Below are 24,548 nucleotides of genomic sequence, written 5' to 3' on the forward strand. Positions count from 1 at the left end.
ACACTGTCTGCAAGGGCGGTCCCCTGGGGGCAGCTATTCTGTACATTGAACAGCCGTCTACACTGAACGAAAAGAACACGGATCATACGTCATCGCTAGTACAACAGGGAACCCACGTACATGCGCACCGTAAAGTCATACAACATAATCCCAATTATGTCACTTTTTTTGCCATCCTCAATGGAAGATTTTTAAGGCGTGGTTGGTGCAAATTTTTCTCTTTATCTGCTTTAAGTAGTTCCGAATAGATGCGTATACAGTAGGTTTGTGCAACCGGCCACTCCCAACCATGCGCAAAGTAAAGTCAACACTACATCTTGTCAAGACCCTGGGAAACGGCTGCGGTTTTGTAATATCTGTATTTATTCCACTTGCTTAGTGACGGAGCTGTATTCTCGTTCGTCTGAGTGTTGAAGGTGGCACGGTAGCCTTGCCTTAAAAAGCCCCCAAGGTATCGGGGGTCGACAAGGAGGAGTGCGGCTGCTGCACGGCTCAGTGCGTGCAGTGCCGACTAGTTGCGGCAGTTCACATGCTCTGCCGTGCTGCCTGCCGTATACGCCGAGAAAACTATGGCTTCCATTAATTTCCATTTCTGTGCTATCCTCGGTTGAGGCAGCATTCCCAAGACTAATAAATTATTGTTATAATCATTACGCATTAATTAATATTGATTATTAATCGCATTATTTATAATATTAGTACTCTCAATACTCGTATGTTTAATAGTTCCTTAATTAATTATAATAACATCATTTATTTACAATACAAATTTATCTCCATAAATTTATGCACTGATCAGTAGCTGTTAAATACACCAATAAAGAACACAGTCACAGAAGCACTGTATAGAATCACACAAAACTGAAGATCAAAGGAAAGGAATGTTACGAGAGATCGGTACAATTCCGTTAAAAGCAGGCAGGGGAAAAGTAAATCAACGTTTTTCGCTGATATAAATAAGAACAATATATATTAATAAAAAAAATTTATGTTGAGCCTGACAATGAGCGCGACACTACAGACAGTTGTCTGTGTCGCAGTTAAGCTAATTCGGCCTAATATAAATTATTTTCCCGGATCTGCCTCTGATCGAATGGAATCTTGGCATTCACAGCGCGGTGTTGAGCTGACACAGGCCCATTGATTGTAGCCGCGATCGCGGCATACTCGCGCACACCCCTCCTCCAGCCTCTCATGATCATTGTCCGACTGATGGCTGCCGCACAGAGGAACCTCTTTCCCGTTAATCCAGGCTACGAGGGACATGACCTTTGCTCGACGAATTACGCGTGGGCCTCGCGGCATGGCCATGGCTATCCAGTGCCGGTTGGTGTTGGTGACCAACAACGGCGCCTCGCTGGCCCGTCGCACCGGATGTCCGTCCGTTCGGTCTGCACGCATGCACAATGGTGAGCATCTTGACAGGTAATAACATAACGTCATGCTAATTTTGCACGTAGCTTACCGTTAGTTGTACTTAGCAAATACGTTTGGCTTTAAATCGTACCAAAGTACGATTACTAGTTTCTTGAAAGTAAGCGAAACCGTGTTTTAAGAGGTTGGCTAAGATGTCTCGACCGGAATTTGGCTACTGCGGTGCGATAGTATCTGTAATAATAGGACAACTACCTATTCATGATGATGAATTGTGACAATACAGAAATTTTGTACATATCAAATGCCCGCGTACAGATGCCATGTGGTCTGATAGACATGTAGGGTACCATGAATGAGTCAGCAGAAAGAGTTTGCCTAAAAGTATGGCCGCATGATTGTGGTGTGTCTGCAACATGTGATTGGCGGAAAACCCAGTGGATATTGATCAGCGAGTCTAATTCGATCATCACGGCTCTGTTTGTTGCACAGACCGTCACCAAACGCACCGTTGCGTCATGCCGTGTATGTGTTTGGTATGCGGTAGAACGCGTAACTGATTTCAACGGGTACGAGAGTGAGAGCAACATACGGAATGGATATCGCACAACACCTCAAGAGAATTCCGGTCTGTAGCGTTGGGCGGCTGAATAAGAATGAGAGAGCAGAGGCAGAGAAAACAGGAGGGGCTTTCGCTTATGCAAACGGATGGAACCGTTCCTTGTATGGCATACCCCCGCGGTATTTCTTTTGTGGTGATCCGTGGTGGTTGATATTCATTTCGCATGTACAGGTATCTCCACTTTCGTATTGCCTTTTTATTAATTGTGCAAAAATGAATTTTCATTAATTGTGCGGTTAGCCAAAACAGGACGGAATCCCCAAACAGATCCAGCCGCCAGCTGCTAAGAAAATACTGATGCGGTAATTGCAATGGCATTTTTTCGTTGACGTTACTGATAACGTCGATTCCGAAAAATCGTAAGTTGACTCAATCGCAGCATGCTGTCGGTGATTCAACCAAGCACGTATATTTGCCAAGGGGTCGCACTGGACCGTAACAGTAATTTCCCCGTAAAAAAACAATCGAAAGTAACCGCCAACGTACAAATACAAATTAAACAAAATATTTTAGTAGAACCGAACCGCCGCAAAAGCCAGAAGTAGAAGCCATGTACGTTGTATTTCTAAATGGACTGGGTTTCTTTTACAGAACCCAGTGACCCCAGTAAGTATATTATTCGCTTCGTTTATTTAAAGTCTTTCCGACACTCATTGGTTCAGGGTTTAGAAGTTCTCGAGAAATTTATTCTGCATTGTACGACTGTTACGAAGCAGTGTTTTAACTTAATTTTTTATCCATATCACTGCTTTCAGAACTTACTGGACGTGTCCATTAGTGCAGTTGGTATCCCGCTAGCGGGCGCCGCGAACGATATGACCGAGATCAGCGCAAACAAGCCAATGACAACAGCGAACCATCCTCTTTTTAACTGTTTAAATAAGCACACGTTAATCATAATTAATTACTTATGTATTATAATTATTATTCCACTTACGAAGAAGGGACTGCAGAGGATGCGATGAGCGTAATGAACCCCTAGCATGTTGTCATGATGTACGTCGTGAACAAAAAGCACAATTTTTCTATACGTTGTAAAGTGATGAAATCGTAGTACTCAAGTCGATAAATAAATTCCAATATATATCAGTCAAAATTGTAGTACGTTCGCATGCAAAGCCGAAGAAGACCAGTGAAAAGAATAATTCGAAGTCAGAGCACGCACATGCAGTATGTCACCCGGCGGCTGACTAATTGCATGCGGATTGGTTTCATGAAAGAGCACGGTGTCTCACTCTACCATCCAACAACGAGAAAAGCTCTTTGTAAAGACAGGTTTCTGATTTCTGACCGACGCGGTAAGCCACTCCTATTTTTGGGCGACAAATACACCGGTATGCATGCACGTACGAAATAAGATATGCAATATACGGCCCCTTCCAAGTTGGAAGTTCAAACTACTGGCATGATGCAGCAGTAGCAAGCGATTGTACGAGTACTGTTGTTGGTACATTGAACGGGTAGTTTGTGAGATTGTTGCTACCTGACTTCCCGAAAACAGCGCGTTAAGATGATCCGGAATGTATCAGACTGGCTGCCAGTGCAATCGGGTGTGCCACAGGGAACACGTCTGGCTCCGGTGCTCTACACGCTGTACACAAACGACATGCTACCCGGACTCGACGCCGAATGCTTTGCGGATGACACCGTGCTGTATGGTGTCGGCACCACCCACGCGGAGGCAGCCTTGAATCTTGGCATTCAAGTTGATAAGGCGACCACCTGGTTTGCAGCGAACACCCTGTGCGTGAACGAGAAGAAATGTAAACTTATTTACATTTGTCCGCAATCAAGAAAAAACCAGCCTGCGCCTACAGTGAAGATGAACGGTCACCAGCTGGAAGCGGAAACATGCGTAAAATACCTCGGTATTTACATCGATCAGAATTTGAAGTGGGAGGAACATTTCAGCCATGTACTGCAGAAAGTTAACTACGGCATCGCAATGATAAACGCAGCGAAAGAAGGCCTGGACATGTCACAGCGCCGGAGTCTTTACCATGCCTGTGTGCAACCACATTTCGACTATGGGTCGGATACGTGGTCACCAGCATCTTCGACTCTACGCGACAAGTTGACCAGAGCCCAACGGAAAGCACTGCAGGCCATTACTGACTACAAGGAGCGGGTAACCCCCGAGCTGTATCAGCGATTGCGCATCCTGCCGGTATTTGACCGTTGGAAGCAGTCGGAAGCCGTTTGGTTGTATAAGATCTACAACCATGAAGTGTACAAACTTCCGCCCTACCTGGTTGAACTGATCGACTTCAAGGATCTGTCACCGCAGTACAATCTCAGGAAGCCGAAACGAATCCAAGCCACAGCGAAACAGAAAATCGGAGAAAGCACACTGGCCATGCGGTTAAAGAACGTTTTTGAGCGGATTCAAAAAGTTAATTCACAGATACTCAGTGTTAGCGGTGTTAGCTTTTTCAAGTTCGCTCTGAAAACTATTGATCTGTCTAAATAATCTCTTCTGTAATTTTTCGCTGCATTTTTTACCGACCAGACATTGAAGTCCTGTTAAACGGGTTGTCTGCTCCTGATACATGAATGAATGAATGAATGAATGGTTTAGAAAGCTTCTAGGTTGCTTCTTTGCTTATCGCTACCGCATCGCAAGAAGCTAGATGCTAAAGATGTATATTACGAATACAAATACGGAGAACTTAGACAGCGCTCATTACTTTGACAAATACCTTTCATACGATGACAAGTGTATGTACTGGTATGACATAATGATACGAAGCAGATTGACTAATCCAATACGGCAGATAGTATGCATGTTTTCTACGTTCGGAGTACTAGCAGTACGCACATGTTTATGTCAAAGCATAGCTATTGTGTGTGTAGCAGTGTGCAAGCGATAAGATTGACGGTAGAACGCTTAGATATCGTCAAGCATTAGTTGAGCCCGATGCAACAGGTTCGAAGAGAGCACGGTAACGAGTACCTGATAATTATTGTCCCCGCCAAGACTGGCTTGAAACTGTGGGAGTCAACTAGCCTCGATGGGGATAGATCGGCATCGTCCTACCAGCTATTCACGATCCCTGGTTGCGCTGCGTGCATTTGGAGAGGTTACCATTTTCTGCACCAATCCAGACCGCAGCTATAGCGCGCCCGCAGCCGACACTGATTTCCCTATCGCGATTCGCTGACAGCTCTCGCTAATGCACAGCGCCTGGCGGATTACGTGCTCGTTCGCAGTACTTCACCCTTTGGACGAATAGCACTCATTTAGATTACTCATGTTTACTCTTGAGGCCTGTTATCTGCGTCATTTGCGCTAAAACGTAGCTTTTCCTTTTCTTAGTCCCACACTTTTGATCCACCTAGAGTAGATTGCACTACACCAAGTCTACAACTGTAAACTAATTTACAACTGCAGGCTATTTAGTGAGAGAGGTGGTTTCGTCCAAGCGCTATCGCAATTTGTTCGCTCGTGTTCGTGAAATTGATTCGTCTCGTCGGCCATAAGATTCGTGAATTAACCGCATACCCATAGTCTACTGCCCTTTTTTAAACAAAGTCCAGCGGTGGTCAGAGAGACGGGTCAAAAAGAAGCAGCTGTTGGGGGTACAGTCAAAGCACTTCTTAAGGTTACTAATGATATTAATGAATTTCTCAGTTTAAAATTCGATCATTCTGAAATAAATAAATTAGCGCACGCTGGTTTTTTATAAGTATACAGTACTGGCTGATGGCGCATAAAATTGAAGTTGAAGTCAAAGCCAGAATTACAGAAAGTCGTAGAATGATGGTATGACGGAACCATTCTTTGAGCCAATTTGGGTTGAGATACTTTTACGGCAGGTTCAGCGAACCGTGATCGGTTCTTATATGCGGTATACGACGGATATCGGTCGTAGCATATAAAAAACGATAGTTTCCGTTTTTGGTCTTCGAAATCCGTGTAAACAAAAGGACATTTTTGGCGCCCGTAGACTCTACGGTCCGGTGGAATGGTCCGGCAGGTTGAAAGCAGCGGTCGGGCCTAACAGCGATGTGTGACGTGTTGTGTTCGGGTCGAGTAACGATGCGTGACGAGTGACACCGTGACATGTAGGAAAAATGTGTATAGATTGTACTGATTGTAGGACATTAGAAAAACTCTTAACTCTAGAAAATTGTTGAAAAACGGGAAGGTTCGAAATACAGTGTTTGGCAAAGGAAAGCCTAATTGGCCAGAGACAGAGTAGAACGTATATAGCCTTGCCAAGGGCGTTCAAAGAGAAAGAGTGGTTGCTTGCGTTGTGCACACAGTTAAAACTTAAAAGCCTATTTTTACTCGGGACTTAGATCGTCACATCTTGTTGCGCTGTTTGCAGAATCACTTCAGATCGGTTAACGGGTGTAGGGAAAACTGTTTTAAGCAATTTAGCTTAATAAACACTAAAACACCTGGACTTTATCAATTTTATATTTAAGGATTTGGCCGGAACCTGACTGCACTCCGCTCACGAGTTGAGCGGTCCCGTAGGTTTAGATTAATACTATAAACGTAGTCACGGTGTTGCGGTCAACAAAATGGTTGGATACCGAGGATATCTTTTTAAACTGAACCAATAATTTGTCTATCCAAATCTGCATCGTTCTGTCTGTTTTGCCTTTTATACCTACGGTAATCAACTAGTCACTTTAATTGCGTATTAACAATAATATCCTTTTATTGAGTTTGTACTCTACTGCATGTATTAAAATCTAGAAATTAATTATCAATTGTTTTTTAAATGTTTTGCTGAAAAGCGTATATAATTATAATTAGAAACTTATTTTACTAAAATAGAACAGGTTTATTATTATATCCTTTTAAATTTTAATCTCAATTGAGTTTTAATTCAAATGATGCTTTTTAAATGCATTTAATGCATTTAATTCGTCTTTCAGTTTGATTTAGTTTTTAAATTAACTCAGCTTAAACTCTAAATTCCTGGATGCATTTCTATTGCATTGGTTAAAACAGATAGACACGATAATTATGGCAAACCGCTGTTATACCATTCATCCGCATTAATACTGCAGCAATGCAATTTATTCGTATTATGGACAAAGTGATAATAATACATTCGTTTCAACAAACATTTTCAGGGTAACAAAATTTTTTAAATGCGCTCATTCGTGCAGCAGCCATGGTTGCGGCGATAGAGTACGCCTTTTTTCAGTGAAAGCGTGTACGGTTTTACGTATGCCGAAAATTTGTCGATATATGTACTTGTACAAGTATAACTTTTTATCTGCGTATTAAACTGTTTATTATATTTCAGTATGGATAAATGCTGATGCAATTTCTTCCCGTTCCCATTTTTAATTGAACATCATTCTAACCGGTTAATTGTTCCCCAAGTATCCCAACCAAACGGCCCCGTAATCCCCGTCACCCATAATAATAAATATTAAGACATGTTATAATAATATTACCGTATTACAGGTTCATATCTATAAGAATGTGGATACTCTAAGCAAAAGGACATCTTTGTTAATCCGTGCAATAATTCTGACTCCACATTCTGTTGTTGCAGCGGTCCACGCAACAGCATCACCCGGCGTTATCCTGACGCGTTTGGATGTCATCCTCACATCCGCAGCGAGGCGGCGCGCCGAGGCATTGCCAGCGGGGGAAGCCGAAGCTGCTGCAGAACTGCGCACACCAGCTGTCCTGCTCATCCGGATGCGGCTGCTTCTCGCTGCACAGCTCAAAGGCTGTCCTGTTGATGACGCCAATAGGTTTTCATGGTGAGCACGCTGCGAACCATCCGCCTATGTCGTATCGTGGCCGGGATCAGCCAGGGGCTGGCGACCGTGGCCTTCGAGTCCATTTCCACCGGAAGCCCATCCGTCTCATCAACATCCACGACGACGGCCACCACGACGATCAGGGCCAGTAATGACAGCATTTTATGAAAGGTCAAAGCATGGCACAGCCAGTGGAATCAGCAATACAGGTACTCGTTAAATAAATTAAGAAGAAAATTCCGACCATCTACGAGCTGAGGAAATGAAATCGGTGGCAAGGAAATTTAATGATTAAGCAGCTTCCATTTTCATAATAATCACACAGTGGGGAATAGTCTTGGGCATAAACAACCGGGAATTGTCGCGAACCAGCCAAGAAATCTAGAAGTAGTAAACGCGCTAAATTAGCCAGCGGACTCGGTGGTTAATTAATTTCTGTTTACCAATATTTTCCCGGTGTGCCGCAACAGAAATTTTGCCTACGTAGTTCAGAAGGTTCACCAAACTGGAATTCTGCCTGTGTAGTTTAGACGGTTCATCTGAGTGAAATGAACCTGCATTATAGTCAATGGAACTTGGGTTCCTCAATACGCATAGCAAAAACCAATGTGGTATGCGTTGCGGGTAAGAAAACTGACAATACCGGCACAATTATCTTCCGCAAAGCTGCAAAAGTGCGCGTTGGAGACCAGCCATAAATTTCGTATGCAGGTTCGGTGAAGAGTTGGATCTCTCCTCCCCGGGCTGGTAAAGACGTTCCCATGTAAAGTCTGTTGCACCGTCACACTTTTCGTTGCGCACGTAATTTATGGATGGTCCAAATATGCAACCACGACTGATCGTGCTTTGTGATTAGCTTTAAGCGTAGGCTTGATGATTGAGTCAGTGATGGCGCAACTGCCGTGCTAGATGAAAGCATACTAAATTATGTCAGATCACAAAATTTCCTAGTACATTTTTTCAATTACTCTTTAAAATTTTTATTTATTGATATATAATATTACTATTATACGTCATCTAATTGTAGCAACAATAACATAAATGCATGCAGTATTTTCAAATGGCTGCGGCTACCAAGACATAAATCTAAGCGAAAATCCCTTCATTTGTAATAAATCAAAAATAATAATAATGATAACTTAATAATAGCAACATTTTTTACGTATATTGAATCTTACCTTCTTGGAGTTCTCCACAGAAACTATTTCGCAGTCTAGTGCAATGGAGTCCATAAGAAATTATAAGTAGTTCCCTTTTCTTCATCAATACCGGACAACTGGTTTGGAAAAGTTGTAATTATGGTAAAAATTGAATTTATTTCTGTTTGCGACTATGCACATTTCTTAAAACATTTGAACTCAGGTTTGCACTTCAGCCTTCGATCAATGCAGGTCGCGTACAATATTGTTGCGATAGCGGATGTGTGCTTGACCCGAGTTAGCAGAGCCGAGAGAGGAATACATAGCGGTAAGCGGTAACCTCTATTAGGAGCAAACAACGTCTTTGCCGCGCTGTCGACCATATCCGCCAGGGACAGTCGTACTACCATCGGTTAGCACTACGGTTCAGAAGTCCGGTGCTTTACCGGTCTCGTAATTTGCTACAGTGGTAACAAACGATGAAGGCCTAACGATCGTTCTACAGTCGTAAATTTTCCATTTGTCGTTTTACGGCTGTTTTCGGACCATAGTCGCAGAAAGCAATGTTAAACTACTGTTGCAATACGGTAGAATACCGTCTAACGATGGTCAGCACCATCGGTTTTCAAATCAAGTTTTGGCGTTGGGCCCCTTTTCGCACCCCGTTTATTATAAGCACCCTTTTTAGGTTAATATGGTATTTGACAGATTCAGTGTTCATAGGTAATAAATTACTAATAATGCAGCTTTATTCAGATAATAATTTAAATTTTCAGTAATTTTGTACAATATTTTTTCTCTAGCGTCGAGTTCAGTGCATCAGGCTTTAAAGCCGATAATAATTGATAGGACGATTCGGCAAATCAGCCAGCTCAGAGCGAATTAGAGCGAATCGCCCCCTGTGACCAGAAGGTCATCTTTCGCGTTGGTCAGACATTACTGGCTTCCTTCCATGCCGTTATAACCTTGTGATTTGCTCACTTGTAAGACTTTCGGTTTTTGTGAATACGATGTTCGCGGGCGATATTGCACAGATCATTGCAGCAATGTTGGAAAAAGCCATCGGGACCGCGCTGATTGGACCCCGGCAGCAGGAGCTCGACATTTGGAATTCCACGGTGACCGGCTTCTGTTCGCCACCGTACAGCACGGAGAGATGCAGTTGGACATGCAGCGACACCGGGCGACTTCAATCTTCCGGTGTTAGGTAGCTCCACATTCACGTTCCGATCTTTAACATGTGACGATTCCCTCTTCCTCACACCCGTGCCGGTCTCTTTAGCAATCTGTCGCTGAATTGCTCTGGCAGGAAGGATTTCTGCATTTATGCTATCTTCTGTGATTGGACATGGCTAGGGCGGCGATTTCCCGGTAACGTTTTCCAACCTTCTGTCAGGTGGATGGTTATGGTCGATTTTTTTGTTCTACCTAATACTGTATTCGTAAAACGCGCCGCAGATGCTAGCTGCAAGCCTGATGCGAGTTGCGCCTTGGTTTTGTAGGCTATACGAGCCCCAGAGCCGTTTTTTTGTTTCTCTATAGTGCACACATTCGTAAAAAATTCTGTTATTTTACTTAAGGGAAGGTTATATACCAGAGCTTGAAAATCTCGGGTCATTTGTATGATATTAATAAAAAATGTGCCTGTAATAAACAGGGTGCGAAAAGGGGTGTCTATAATAAACGGGGGTTTTAAGGGGTACCTATAACGGTTTCCTTATTTTTATTTAATAATGATAATATTTTGACTTTTAATAATAGAATATTTAGTTTATTAATGTGTTTAGCTGTGTTAGGGTGATTACATCAATATTCCTATAAGAATTATAATACATGGTGCGTTGGCCGAAAGGACCACAGAGGCAGCAATATACACCCTGGTCACGCCAAGTTGGCGGCATCCCTTTAAAAAATTCCCATGAACCACTGGTTAAAAAATTAACCTTTTTCCAACTTCTATGGTATGGCCCAATGTGTCCCACATCGTTTAGACTCATGGGATCCAAGATTTGAGCACGTTACGAATCATGGGAATATCAAAACCAGATCAGTCCCCGTTGCAAATGCGCTGCAGTCTGGCTACCTTGGCTGCCTTCCCTTTATTCAAAATTCATTTTAAATTCCCATGTATGTCTAAGCCCACCGGCTTCAACTTAAGTAAGTAATCCACCCAGTGGTTCTTCGGAGTGCACGTCAAACCATTGGCTTAAAGTCACTCCTGGGTCAGGGCAGCGGTATTGCGGTGGGCGTGGTCAAATGTAGGCCGGTCTCATTCGCGAGGGCACCGTGCAACCGTGGGAAGTCCTTTTTGACCATGCTTTGCAAAATACAATCCAGAAGGCATTGGGCTTCAACTTAGGTATCGCCTTCCGCAAAATAAGCACGCGACATTGAAGATTGAGAAATCCGAAAGGCCACCTTAACTTTTTTCGAGCAGCGCTTGGTTTTCGGGAAAAAACGATTTTGCTCCCCATGCCGTTTTGTGTGTTTGGTCCAGCCGATGAATTTCGATTTTGATTCACAAAGCCGTCTCTCAATTGTCCTCAAAATATTCTTAATTTCAAGCCCCTAAAGTTATTGCTGATTTACTGGCAGAATTAAATGCGTTTCAAACACTGCCTTGACTCGTGCAATCGATGCCATCGCTTCGATAGGCGTTTTCCGCGACATCGCAACGAGGAATCTAGTAAATTTATACTCAGAAAATGCGCAAGAAAAAACTGCACTGCAAACTGTAAAAATAGTGGATATTAATGCGCAACACGATTCGCCAAAAAAATAAAATGTTTTGCCGCCAACTTGCCGTGACCAGGTTGTAGTACAGTAAAGTAATATTTCAATAAATATTGTCATTTGAATGTGTCGGGCATCAGTATAATGCAATATTGACCTTTGGAAAGGCTGTTGTTCGGCTGAGACTTAGTAGTACAGGGATGAAGAACGCGTCCACAGTGCCGTGTGTCGTTAACAAAAGTGGTTTGTCACCATGTCGTCGCGTGCAGCGTGTTGATCGCGTGCGCGAGACTAGAAGCCAAAGTACCGTACGAGGACATTTGGGTGCTGTGAACATACCCTGCACGATTAGGCTGCGATGAACAGCTGGTTAGCCGTAGCTCGCAACGCTACTGATATCACAGTCTGAATGCAAACGGCTTTAAATTTAGCCGGCTGTTCATCGCAGCCTAATCGTGCAGGGTATGTTCACAGCACCCAAATGTCCTCGTACATGATGCAAATGTCGGTTACAGTATTACAGTGTCACTGCTTGCACCTCTCTTAACATCACAACATCACGTGTGTATCGGAGCTGATGTGTGACTTTGCGACAATACAAGCAGCGTCGTCTTTCATAAATGCCTAGATCTGGTTGAACTGTGTGCCGAATGCCGTTCGCACTATGTATACTTCTATACTGTACAGTGCACATAGAGCCAGTGATTGCGCGAAACAAATGACCACCAGTGGTAAATAAAATATGATACTGGTGCTGCAAAATATTGCTCACAGTGCGCTCAGGTTATCCCTATCAGCGTTTTTAGTTTTATGCTGCCAGCGTTCGCACCAGCGCGCATGAGCGACATCCTCCTGAATAGCGTGTATTCCTGTGCCCTTTTCTGCTTCCTGCCTTTTTCTCATTAGCCGCAGCTGGTGGGTAGTAGACGCATCCGGAAAATTATGATCCTCGCATGTTCGTGTACATATGCGGTAATTGTTACTGAATTGTTTACCGCTAGCTCGCTTCACTAGAAAACTTTTCGCGCAAAAGTTTCCACCTGTTTTAAACCGCGAACATGCCTTGTTTTATTTTGATCGCAGAAATTTCTTTTTTTGACCTCGAAAATTCCCTTCTTGATTTTTCTAATAAGTTAATTCCTCTTTCCGACCAAAAAAAAGTTCTTTATTTATTCCTTCGTCTTTTTGACCTTGACCGCTGATGGTGGCTTGTTCAGCTGTTTTGTAGGGTAAGGCGTTGATGATCTGTCCCTCTCTTTTTTTCTCTCTGCTGATAATCCATTAAGTACTCATGGTCAGTTTGCGTTCTAAGTCCAAATTCATACATATTGTAGAAATAATAAACCTGTTTCCGATTAGTTGGTTTATTCCGTATTTCGCAGTGTTGCAGTAATAATTTATAAAACGTTGAAAGCAGCAGTCATTATCGGCAAAAGAGGCAAGCAATCAGTCCGCACATCGCACATCACTTGAGCGTGCCACGCGATTACTTACTGCTCTTTGGCACAAATTAAGCCATTGAAAGACCGTCTGTAGACACTGAAATACAAGGTCGATGGCAATATTTACTGCACAACACGCAATTCGAAAAATAACCGGCTACATAAAAAATACGGCGAACAAGCATTTAATGCAGCGCCGTGCGTTATTACGGTAAACGAGTTGGTTAAACACAGTTTTGCTGTCGCGGCCTGACATTAGTTCATAAGGATTAAAATGATACCGTTAACTCCGTGGAAAGCATCCATTGCTCTGTGCTGGTGCTATATTGCAGTCGGCGCCACTCTGATCCCACGCCTTCCCATCGGTGGGAACACCGTTCCACCGCCACGCTCTGTCACGGCAATGAAACCCGTTCTTCCCGTCCGCAGCATTCCCGTCGTCAGCTGTCGGCCGGATCTTATACCGAAGCTGGCAGAACCGGGTTTTTGCGCCAATCTCGACCAATTGGAAAGCATGTGCGGAACGTTGGAGATCAGTGATTCCTTGCAGTGCCCGAATTTTACCGGAAACTTCTGCTGCTACAGTAAGGCAGTTAATGTTGGAAATAGTTGAGCAACTCTGCGATAATAAATGCATGTCTCAGTTATTAATTAATAATTATCTACATTTTGAAACAAAATGATGCGCATAATATACATTATGAATTTTGTTACTATTTATAACATTATATATATAGGGGGCAAAACTAAACGTGTTCCACGGTTCCCCTGTATTGCTGCCGTCACCCGGCTGGAGTTATACGTTGTGGCTAAACATGGCGCTTATGTACCGCGCCAGATTTAACCATATGTATTGCCGTAACGTCACACTCCAGGCGGGTGACGGCAGCAATACAGGGGAACCGTGGAACACGCTTAGTTTTGCCCACTACGAGAACATTTGGGTGCTGTGAACATACCCTGCACGATTAGGCTGCGATGAACAGCCGGTTAGCCGTAGCTCGCAACGCTACTGATATCACAGTCTGAATGCAAACGGCTTTAAATTTAGCCGGCTGTTCATCGCAGCCTAATCGTGCAGGGTATGTTCACAGCACCCAAATGTCCTCGTATATGAGTATACTATGTACATGTCTCAATAATTAATTAATATAATTATTTACATTTTAAAAATAAGTATGTATCCCTATATTCTGAACTTGTTATCATGATTGCCTTATTACTACATTTTATTTGGTTGCCATATTTTTTTGTTGTTTTTATATTTATCCCACGTCTAATTATCTTTCATAATTTTTAAAACTGGTTGTCTTCTTTATCTACAATTTTATTCACATAAGTTCTTCATCCATCCATAAACCAAAATTAATTAATTAAAGTGGTAAGAATTGTATTAATAAAGTATTAATTAGCTACGGATTGAAGAGTTTCTGTTTTGCTTAGAATCGTTGGCTCAAGGCAACACTCTGATGAGTACTACCGCTCCATTAACAACAACAACCAAGCCAACAACGAGCGCGACGTCTCGTGCAACGTCCGCCGTAACGAATCCGAGCATTCCGGTGCGTGCGTTAGCGGCGGCACCCGTCAAAAATAAAGTCGTTATCCCCGTTAAGATGCCGGTGAGCAGTACGCCATTCAGGATCACAACGACAACGAAGAAGCCAGTGATGCTGACCACGCCCAAAACCAAGTCGGCAGTGCATGTGCGTTTCGCGGGACGTAGTATGGTGATTTGATTGACTGACGAAAGTCTACAAATGAGCACCACAATGAGTACAAAATGCCGGCAACGAATAACAGTCTAACCGCCGATCTCATGCGAATAGTTCCTTTCCTGTGTATGGATATGTATACAGTTACAGTCATGCCGGTCAGTTGATGTTAAGATGAATTTTCGCCCGATGTATAAACCGTAATTTTAGCTACGCACTACGCAGTAATTCTGCACTGTGCACTAATCGATGAAGAATCCATTTTCTTTGCGTTGATGTAATTTACATACGCTTTTTAGAAGAAAGTCGAGCAAACATACTCAGTTTAAATCCCAACTGAGGCCGTTTTTAAATTTTGATTTTTGTTGCTTGAAGAGCTATGTTTTGTAGTCGAACGGTAAATTTCGCATATGATGCTTGAAAAAAAAACGTTAAACCGGTTGGCGTGCGCGTGACTTGTTGACTGCGATACGGTGAATGAAGAGAAAAAATTCAAACGAATTTCAGTCACATGCATGTTAATCGATTCTATCGCAACTTGGTTAAGAATACTTTCCGTATTCTTTGTTTTTCAACCAAAGTAGAGTAGTAGTCATTTTTATCGATGAAAATCAAAAGTCAAAAGAGTGGGAGATTTCGGAAACTTTGAAAATCTGAGCCGAATCGCGGTGTCATATTTGGTATTTCTGACATTTTTGAGGGCTTGCGGCACGCGCCGCAAGTCCTTAAAAATTTATTCTTTTTAAGCGTTTAGCTCTGTGGTCTTGGTCCAATTTTGAGCTAGCCAACGGCGAAGAGATTTTTGTAAAAAGGCTTCAACTTTTCTCAAAACGGCTCATGTTCATGGTACATTTGGAACAACGGATTGTAGTCAAATTTCCTGATTGTACAAAATTTTTTCAAAATTTTTTATTTAACAGTCACCGCTGCATCTTACCTTTGGTCCTTTACACGTGAATATGTTACTCTGTAGACCTGAAGGCCTTATCTCACATACTTTCGCACGGCAAGCTGCTGATCTCACCTCCCATATCGTGCATTTGAGCGGCTTTTTCAGAGTTTTTCGCCAAAAGAATTTGTTTTCATTGTGAGGTCAGTCTTTGATGTTTGCAACAGCTTATATTTTGCAGCAGCCTTATGTACAACAGTTGGAGAAAAATTACGACTATTTAATACAGTTGAATATGAATGCGAGGGTAATCGGTTGTTCAAACTTCAATATGTAAGGTTAAATGATCCGCTGAAGAGAAAAGTTGAAGTACTTACAAGTAAGGGTAGGCATTCCAGTTCCCATCCAATTCCACGGAATCCGCATATTCCAAAAGGCCGTTGGAATGGAATGCGGATTTTGCGGAATCCACGTGAAATTTTTGGCATTGTTTTCATCGTTGGAATTAGCAAAAACAAGCCTTTTAAAAGCTTTCTCCATTAATTTTATCGAATTCGCGTAAAAAACTACAAAATAAACCTTGCTTAACCTGGCTCTGGGATCTCAAGTTTGTTTCTTACATAGTGGTTATACTTTTAGGCTATGAAAATTCCGAAGGTTTAGTGTGACGGTCAGGTGACCTTTATAACTTCAATTTTTAATTAATTGTAACTAATTTTGTAATTAATTTAATTTAATTTTTAATTGATTTTGTAATTAATTTTAATTAATAGTGCCCACTGCTCAGGCCGCGCAAAAACTTTCATACTGGCATACATAAAGATTAAACGCTTACGCCTAAGATTGCTGATCGTTACGCTATTTTGGAGCAAGGACTATAATGCTTAATTATGGTTCCATTAATTTATTGCATTTCCGCGGATCGGAACGCATTTCATGGAATCCATGGAATATCTTGGATTTCAAATTTTGGAATCCGTGGTCCAATCCAAAATCCGTTCCAAAGGGACGCTTCCCTTGGAATGCCCAACCTTACTTAAAAGTATGAATGGAAAACTGGAAATGCTGCAGCCATTTTAAAACGCTAACTACACATTCAACGACCACGACTAACGGTTTTGGTTGTTTGTTCGATCGTCTAAAGCTACGTATTATTACTATCCAGAACCGAAAGGACAATGTTTGCGGCGCTAACTTTGGGCACACCGACAACTCGCTGACGGTCATCTTGCAGACCGACAACTTCCTGACGACTATTTGCTGACCGACAAAATGTTGGTCCGACAGTTTGTTGAAACAAAAAATCGCTGAACGACATTTTGCTGAACGACAGGTCGCTGACACCGACGATTTGCTGACGACATTTGGCTGACTGACAAAATGTTTTCCCGACAATTTGCTTATTTTCTAAATTGTTAACCGACATTTTACTGACGGACGTTTTATGAAAATACCGACAACTCGCTGACAACAAATTTATTCTGTTACCCATCAAATCCTTGTAAAACTCAATTTTTTAATCACGCGTTTTTATTTCAAAACATCACCTAAACATGTTTTAAGAATATTTAAAGAAACAAAAGTTCATTAAACATTTCCGCTCTCTCAAGTCTCAACGCTCAACGGTACCCTGAATTTGAATGAACATGATCGGATACCGCAAACGCTTCTCCCGCTATTAACAGCTGCTGCTTATGCAGCAATCTGACAATTCAAGTCGTTTATTTCTTCTTTTTTTCTGCGAGCGCGTACGAGTGAATTTCATAAAATAATCATTTATGGACAAGAAGAAAACTAAGAAACCTAAGAAACCCAAGAAACCTGAAAAAACTAAAGCCTAAGAAACCTAAGAAACCTAAGAAACCAAAGAAACCTAAGAAAGCTAAGAAACCTAAGAAACCTGAGAAACCTAATAAACCGGTGTAATTATTAAAACATTTTTAACAATTATTAATAAATAATTAATATTGGCTGAGACAATAACGTACTCTTGAACTTAATACGGCGTAATAAATGGCAAAAAGTTATATTTCAGTCATAACTGTCATTGTATTGCTTCCTTTTTATGAAACCAACGAAGATTCTAGTTTTCGCGTAAATATCGCTGATGTGCGTTGAACTGGTCAGCAAATTGTCAGTCAGCAAGTTTTCGTCTTCTACAAGTTGTCGGTCAGCGAGTTGTCGATTACCGACATTTCGCTGACCGACAAGTAAGCTGTCGTTCAGCAAATTAGTTTCAGCAAGATGTCGGTCAGCCAGTTTGTAAAAAAATCGTACTTTCGGTCAGCGATTTGTCGGTCAGCAAGTTGTGGTAGTCAGCAACAAGTCGGTCATCAAATTGTCGGTCACCGAAATGAAGGTCATAGAGTTGTCGTGCTACCCTAACTTTGCTAGCAAATTTTACGCCAGAATTCGTCAGTTAGGCACTTTAAGTATTGTACGCTATTTATCCATAAACAAATTAATTAGGTTTATTCGCAAAGAGTTCTCGTTCTTATGGGAATGGAAAAGTATTTTTAGCTGATTGGCAAAATAAAATCAGCAGAAAATTTTATTGAATAAAATTCTGCGCAGTCAATTACGCAATCTAAAGCCCACAAAAGCTGCTGACATCCATTAACGAGGACCAGTATTGCCGGCTGTGGATGCGTGTTGCGATGCGTGCACTGACGTTATTGCGCGCGCGCCGGTTGACGAGAGAAATTCAATCCAATATCAACCGTGCAGGTGGTCTGTTCAAAACTGTCGGCGCTGGTGTTTAACGGATGCCGCCAGTGTATGTTAGCGGAATTGACCGAACAACAGGGCACACACAAACTCCCTAACGACTTACGCATCAGACTGCATTAAGGCGGTACACGTACAGAAGGAAAATCTGTACAACAATCAAATTTGAGGTTTTTTCTTCTGCTACTTATGCTAATTGCCGGAATTTTTTGAAAAACCCGAACCCGCTCCGTATTCACTTTTTGCTGTTTACGTTTTCCGAATGCGATCGGTTTCAAATCAGACTTAATTACAAAAATTACAAGTTCTTGATAGCAGTGCAGTGAATGCACGCACGAAATCCACTTTTACTATTTCCGCAATAGTTAAAACCAGGGCGAATTACCCTTCGCAATAATTGTCTGTCAATCAGTCTAACGTACAAGCGTAACGTACCAGACACCGGTGCAGTAACTTTCGGTCAAATCCGTAGTCGAAACACCAGCAAATGACAGGCAAACCATACGACGATGCACTGTTTGAACGACATGGTCCATGTCGTTCAAACAATGTACTTTGGTGGAGAAATGTGCATCCTCAAATTTATAAACTTTTGTACGCGTTAACATTCACTAGTTTATTTAGCTGTTAAGCGCTAACGCGAGAGCGAGCATGCATTCGGTTCAGCTGCAAAATACGAGTAGAAAAGCAACTTCAGTTTTCCATCAGGTATACATTGTCCAGTTCTTGCCGTAACTAGCAAAAGCGGATTTTTTTTATTTCTCTAAATAGGAAAAAGTCCTTCGTGTTGTCTCGGATATTGTTTCGAAATCCAATCTGATCCGAAATCGGCCACGCTGATGGTAAACCTAAGCAGTCAGTAACTGCAATCGACTGCTAAGGTTGATCATCAGCAGGGCTAGGATCACAGACCACAACAGCGATGCAAACGTGAGGTGGCGGTGCGATCAACCTGTGTGGATGCCTCTTGATTACGGGAATAATAAATTAATTCCGAAAAAAGGCGACAGCGAAGATATACAAAACGGAGGTCAAAAATAACCTAGTGTGGCGAAATGCGCGGTTAATATCCTTGACGGTTTGGTAAATGTGTCGACAAACATCCAGCTCACGGTTCAGTTGAGCGTTAGTTAAATTTTCTTCGACTACCAAGTACTTTGAACAGCCGAATAACACCCGTTTTACTAACTGAACCCACGTGACCAGATCAACGTGTGCGAGGCCCATGGCACCATTCTGCAGCACGCTTACAATTGTTAATACTACGGATACTGGGGCGAAGATGGCGTTGCTGGATCGCACATCCTGTCCCAGCCATAGCACAAAAAAGACCGATGAAGCCCTCCATTTCATTGTGTTGAAGGAGGTCATAAAATGGAGACCATTGTGGGCGAGAAATTCGCCAATCCGCACGCAATAACCGCTATTCCTATTACGTGCCGCCGATACCACAACTGTGATCCGTCCGACGGTCGCTCCTCCATCAGCGAGCGGATACTTTATCTGCTCTACATCGCGGACAGTGAACAAGCGACTATTCTCACAAAGCTGAATAAATTCTGCTCTGAGAAGTTTTCAGAGCGAAATTTATTTAGCTTTGTGCAGTTGTAGCTACGTTGCAATATGGAATTTTAACAGTCCGATAGGATTAAGATAAAGAAATCTTATCCGATGCCCATCTCTACTAAGAACTGGGCATAATCGTTCATCTTGTCCAGAATCAGCTGGCTAGCGTACATGCTAACACCAGCTGGAACACGACAGCCAATAGTGACCAAACATTCACCACACTTCGCACGGAGCAACCGTAAACCGGCATTTTTTAAGAAAAAAATCGGGAACGAGAAAAAACAGGACAATGCAGCACAGCAGCACATTATACCCACGCATTGAAAGTCATAATACTACGTTTCTTCGTTACGGAACCTTTTACGGTTAACCGGGCTGCAGACACTGCACTGCTGATATGCCGCCAAAGGCACCGAATAGAGCCGTAGATGTACCAAAACCGCACGATCGCAAGCTGGCAAAAGCAGCCGGTAATCCAACGTTTTGGACGAGGGGCACATGAAAACTATTTGACATGCATCACGACTCGGTCCACTCGTATGCACACCTGGTGCATCACCACGAACGGGTCAACGAGCATGAAAATCTTCCTGGCATCCTGACCATTGCTACAACATTTTGTATCGAAGTTTCAAATGAATTTTAAAATTTATTCGCCAAGCTGATAACTACGCGATGCAGCCTGTCCGCGATCTGCGCTGCAGTAAATCAGTATTTCAGATGCGCGATGGGCGGTATCTTTGCACAAACTGGTCTCTAGTCGTTCTGCAGACAATACCAAATTTTCACGTTTATTTAACGACAACTATCACATTTATATCACTCACAAAATTGCTAGTTAATAGAGCTGATTGTTTTCTACAGAAAGGTTGCCTTCCTGTGTCCACACGGACAAGACCAAGGAAATAATTAGTTTGTAGTACAAATGGACTGCAGACAGCCAGTCCAGGCATGTAGCAGTTGCGCTTGAGCCAATTGATAATACGTCGTATGATTTTTATAGTACCAAGTTACCAACCCACTCAGATTGAAATGAAGTGTAGTGTATGAACGCACATGTACAAATGTTGTACGAGAATCGCGGGAATCTGGATGAGTTCTTACGAGTTACGGATAATGCGCCCGCCACAGCAACATAATAGTAATGTCCAGTGTTGTTGTTAAGTTTAGCATAATAAATAGTTATGTGGTTGGCCCCGTAGCGAGCAGGTTAATAATAAAGTAACGCCGCCGCAACATAAACGACAAGAAGACTGATTAGTCAGTTACAGACTGTAGTATCATGTTTCATGATTATAATTAAACAACGTTTGGGTTCGGATGCTGCTCTACTGCAACGTGTCACGTCACAAGTCCACAGCGCCACAACGGTACCCAGTAACAGCTGTACCATTATGGTGCAACGCAGTGGTCGTACTACCTAATTATTTGCCCGCCGAGAATTTGCGGCAACAGTGGAAGTAGCACTGGCAGTGCTTTTTGTGCATGTAGTTACGAGTATCGTGCAGCAGGGGCCGAATTTTAAATAATTCTTCAAAAAACCAATCACAGTGCTAAGCTGCCACTCTCGTTGCAACAACCGTGAGCATTTATGCCAAGCTTGAAGCTACAATAATAAGCATTTCTTCGAACCCTGTGAGAGCGAACAAGGAAATACAAGCCGAAAGATCGCCGGAAGGCACGAGGAACTAGCACTGCGTTATGAAATAATGATACTACTAAGTACGATTGTGTAAGCTGTGGTGTAACAGGTTGCATTAGTGCAGCATCGCATTCCACACTTTGTAATACAAAATAAACAAGCAGCAAGTTCCGATAATTTTTTTGTCACGATCGTTATCGAAAAACTAAAACTTTTGCTGAGCATCTGCTTGAAAATGTCAAAAAAAGCAGTGATTGCATTTTTATGCTTCAGTATCTTGATCACGCGGACATTTTGCACAGTCGCTGCAGATCACGAATCAGCAGCAAGCACTCCGTCGCAAACTACAAAAAACGTTACTTCCGCAGGGAGCACATCACGCAACGACACTGCACCGATGAAGCCGCCTATCGCACAGACCAGAATTATCATGAGACCCCGGCCAGACCCTCCCGGCAAAGGCTGACACAAAACTCAGGATGCTATAGTAAATTATCCCGGCTGAAAAGGTATCAACCGCTTCTCGTTGCTCGATTTGTTTCGCACTGCAATTGACACTATGTATTAACGGCTTATTGCTTTTTATTTTAGATTTCAGGTCCTGTTGGCTCAAGCGCACTGTTACATTCTTGGACTGGCCGTCAAACGATCATTTGACTTACAACCTAATTATTTCCTCGGGCATGTCCGTGTGAACACAAGAAGGATACCGTAGTGGAATGACTGACTGTTATGTCACTAAGCATATGAAAATAATAAGTTTGACTTAAAGAAGGATACCTTTGTGTAGAGAAAAATCGGCTCTTTTACCTAGAATTTTTTCATTGGTTTAAATGCTACAAACACATCGTTTAACAAACATGTAATTTTAGTATTACAGAACATCTTGTGATATGCACGATATTTTCTGCCGAAGATCGGTATGCCACTTCGTGTGGTTATTAGCTTTGCATATAAATGTTAAATTCATTTCAACATTGGATACAACTGTTGGGTGGAACCGCGTAGGAACGGTTTTCGTGCTTAAAGATATGTCCCTGCAAAATTTGAAGATCGGTTCATAAAGAGACTTGTGGTACACGTAAATGCGTTTGGGACGTGTTGACATTTGCTTACAACCATAACTCACAAACCGTATGTCGCGAGCGCAAACGGTCTTCAAGACAATGTACATGCACACCATTTAGCTACACAGTGCTGTAGCACACTGCACTTTATCTCTCGTGAGTCTGCGCGGAAAATGTAATTTCTCATACTGACGAAACCAGACACCCGTTCGCAAGCGGCATTTTCTCGGGATTATTTGGCACTGGCCAACTGGATGCCAAGGAGATCTGCATGCTCGCAGACCGATTCGTGATGATCCACCAGGTGTGCAAATAAGCCCACCGCAGTCGTGACGCATGTCAGATAAGTAGTTTACATGGGGCCTTTCGACCAAAGCATTGGAGCAGCGGCTGCTTTTGCCTGCTCGGGATCATTCAGTTGTAATACATTTACAGCTCGATCTGGTGTCATTGGCGGTATATTAGAATTGCAGAGTCTCTAGCCCGGTTAACCGAAACATGTCCTGTAACGACGACCATAAGATTATGGCCTTTAAGGTGCCAGTTTTGTATAACGTGCTGCTGTGCTGCATTGGCCTGCCGTTTCTCGTTCCCGAGTGTTCTTTGAAAATGCCGGTTTACGGCTGGCCCTTGCGAGGTCCTGTGTATGTGTGGTCACTGCTGCTCTTCGTGTTCCAGCTGGTTTTGGCATACGGTAGCCGGCTGATGCTGGATATTACGAACGATTATGTCGACTTCTGGGAGAGAAATTTATTTAGCTTTGTGCGAATAGTCGCTCGGTATTTTGCCGTCATTTTCCCGCCCCTTACGATAATGGCAACCTGCCGACAGCGGTCCCATTACCGACAGTGTCTGCGATATGTCGAGCAGACAATGTATCCGCTCGCGGGAGGAGGAGCGGGAGGAGGAGCGACCGTCCGGCAGTTGTGGTATCGGTGGCACATAATAGGAATGACGGTTGTCGCGTGCGGTTTGACGGGCGAGTTTCTCGCTCACAACGGTCTCCGTGTGATATTTTCCCTCGACACCACGGAATGGAGGGCGTCAGCGGTGTTTTTTGTCCTATGGCCGGGACATGATGTGCGATCCAGCAACGCTATATTCGCCCCGATGTCCGTAGTAATAAGCGTACTGCAGTACGGTGCTTTGGGTCTCGCATACGCTGATCTCGTCACGTGGGTTCAGCTAATAAAACTGGTGCTATCCGACTCTTCAGAAGTACTGGCTGCCGAAGATAATTTAACCAACGCAGAATTGAAACGTGAGTTGGATGTGTGTCGACACATTTACCAAACAATCCACGATATTAACCGCGCATTTCGCCACTCCACGATATTTCTGACATGTAATTTGTATATCTTCGCCGTCGCCTTTTGCGGAATTTTCTATTCCCATAATAAAGAGGCATTCACACAGGCCGAGCTCACGTTTGCATATGTATCTTTCTTGTGGTCCATGGTACTGGCCACCCTGTTAATTAACCTCAGCAGTCAGGTAAGGACCTAGTGATTACGAGAGGAAGAAACCTAAACATCGTATCGAATGACTTATTGCACCTTTATTAGTGACTTTAGTGGCGGCAAAATGTTCACCTGGGACCGGTATAAAATTGTACCGATTACTAAATGCAACTAATTAGCGCATTTTCTCCAGGCAACGGACCATCTTAGCAAGATTAAGCGGATTGCAACTCACGCGTCTAACGATCCGGTGCGCCGGGAACTCTGCGTGAAACTCACCGCAGAATACCCCAGGGTCACTGCGCTTGCTGGAGAGGCGGTGGTCTTTGATAACATCTACTTTCTAAGCGTAAGTCATACTGGCACGAGAAACATTCCTCATGCCCTCCCATGTTCCGAAATGTCTCGGCCTTTGAATTTCGAGAGTCTTGCC

At 42.9% G+C, this 24,548-nt stretch overlaps 1 protein-coding gene across 1 annotated transcript; it reads left to right on the plus strand.

Annotated features, from left to right (window-relative positions):
* Nucleotides 1-13,261: 13,261 nt before the first annotated feature.
* LOC129580886 (uncharacterized) lies at nt 13,262-15,200 on the plus strand. Its single transcript, XM_055471637.1, has 2 exons — nt 13,262-13,630; nt 14,490-15,200. The coding sequence occupies exons 1-2, from the start codon at nt 13,321-13,323 to the stop codon at nt 14,783-14,785; spliced, it is 606 nt and encodes a 201-aa protein (XP_055327612.1). The 5' UTR covers nt 13,262-13,320; the 3' UTR covers nt 14,786-15,200.
* The last annotated feature ends 9,348 nt before the right edge of the window (nt 15,201-24,548 follow it).

Source organism: Paramacrobiotus metropolitanus, unplaced genomic scaffold, assembly GCF_019649055.1.
Source record: "Paramacrobiotus metropolitanus isolate TYO unplaced genomic scaffold, Prichtersi_v1.0 Parri_scaffold0000001, whole genome shotgun sequence".
NCBI classification, from domain to species: Eukaryota; Metazoa; Tardigrada; class Eutardigrada; order Parachela; family Macrobiotidae; genus Paramacrobiotus; species Paramacrobiotus metropolitanus.

Coding starts and splice junctions, on each gene's coding strand:
- LOC129580886 (XM_055471637.1), top strand. CDS start 13,321: ATGATACCGTTAACTCCGTGGAAAGCATCCATTGCTCTGTGCTGGTGC. Junction 13,631..14,489: donor CGGAAACTTCTGCTGCTACA/GTAAGGCAGTTA, acceptor TGTTTTGCTTAG/AATCGTTGGCTCAAGGCAAC.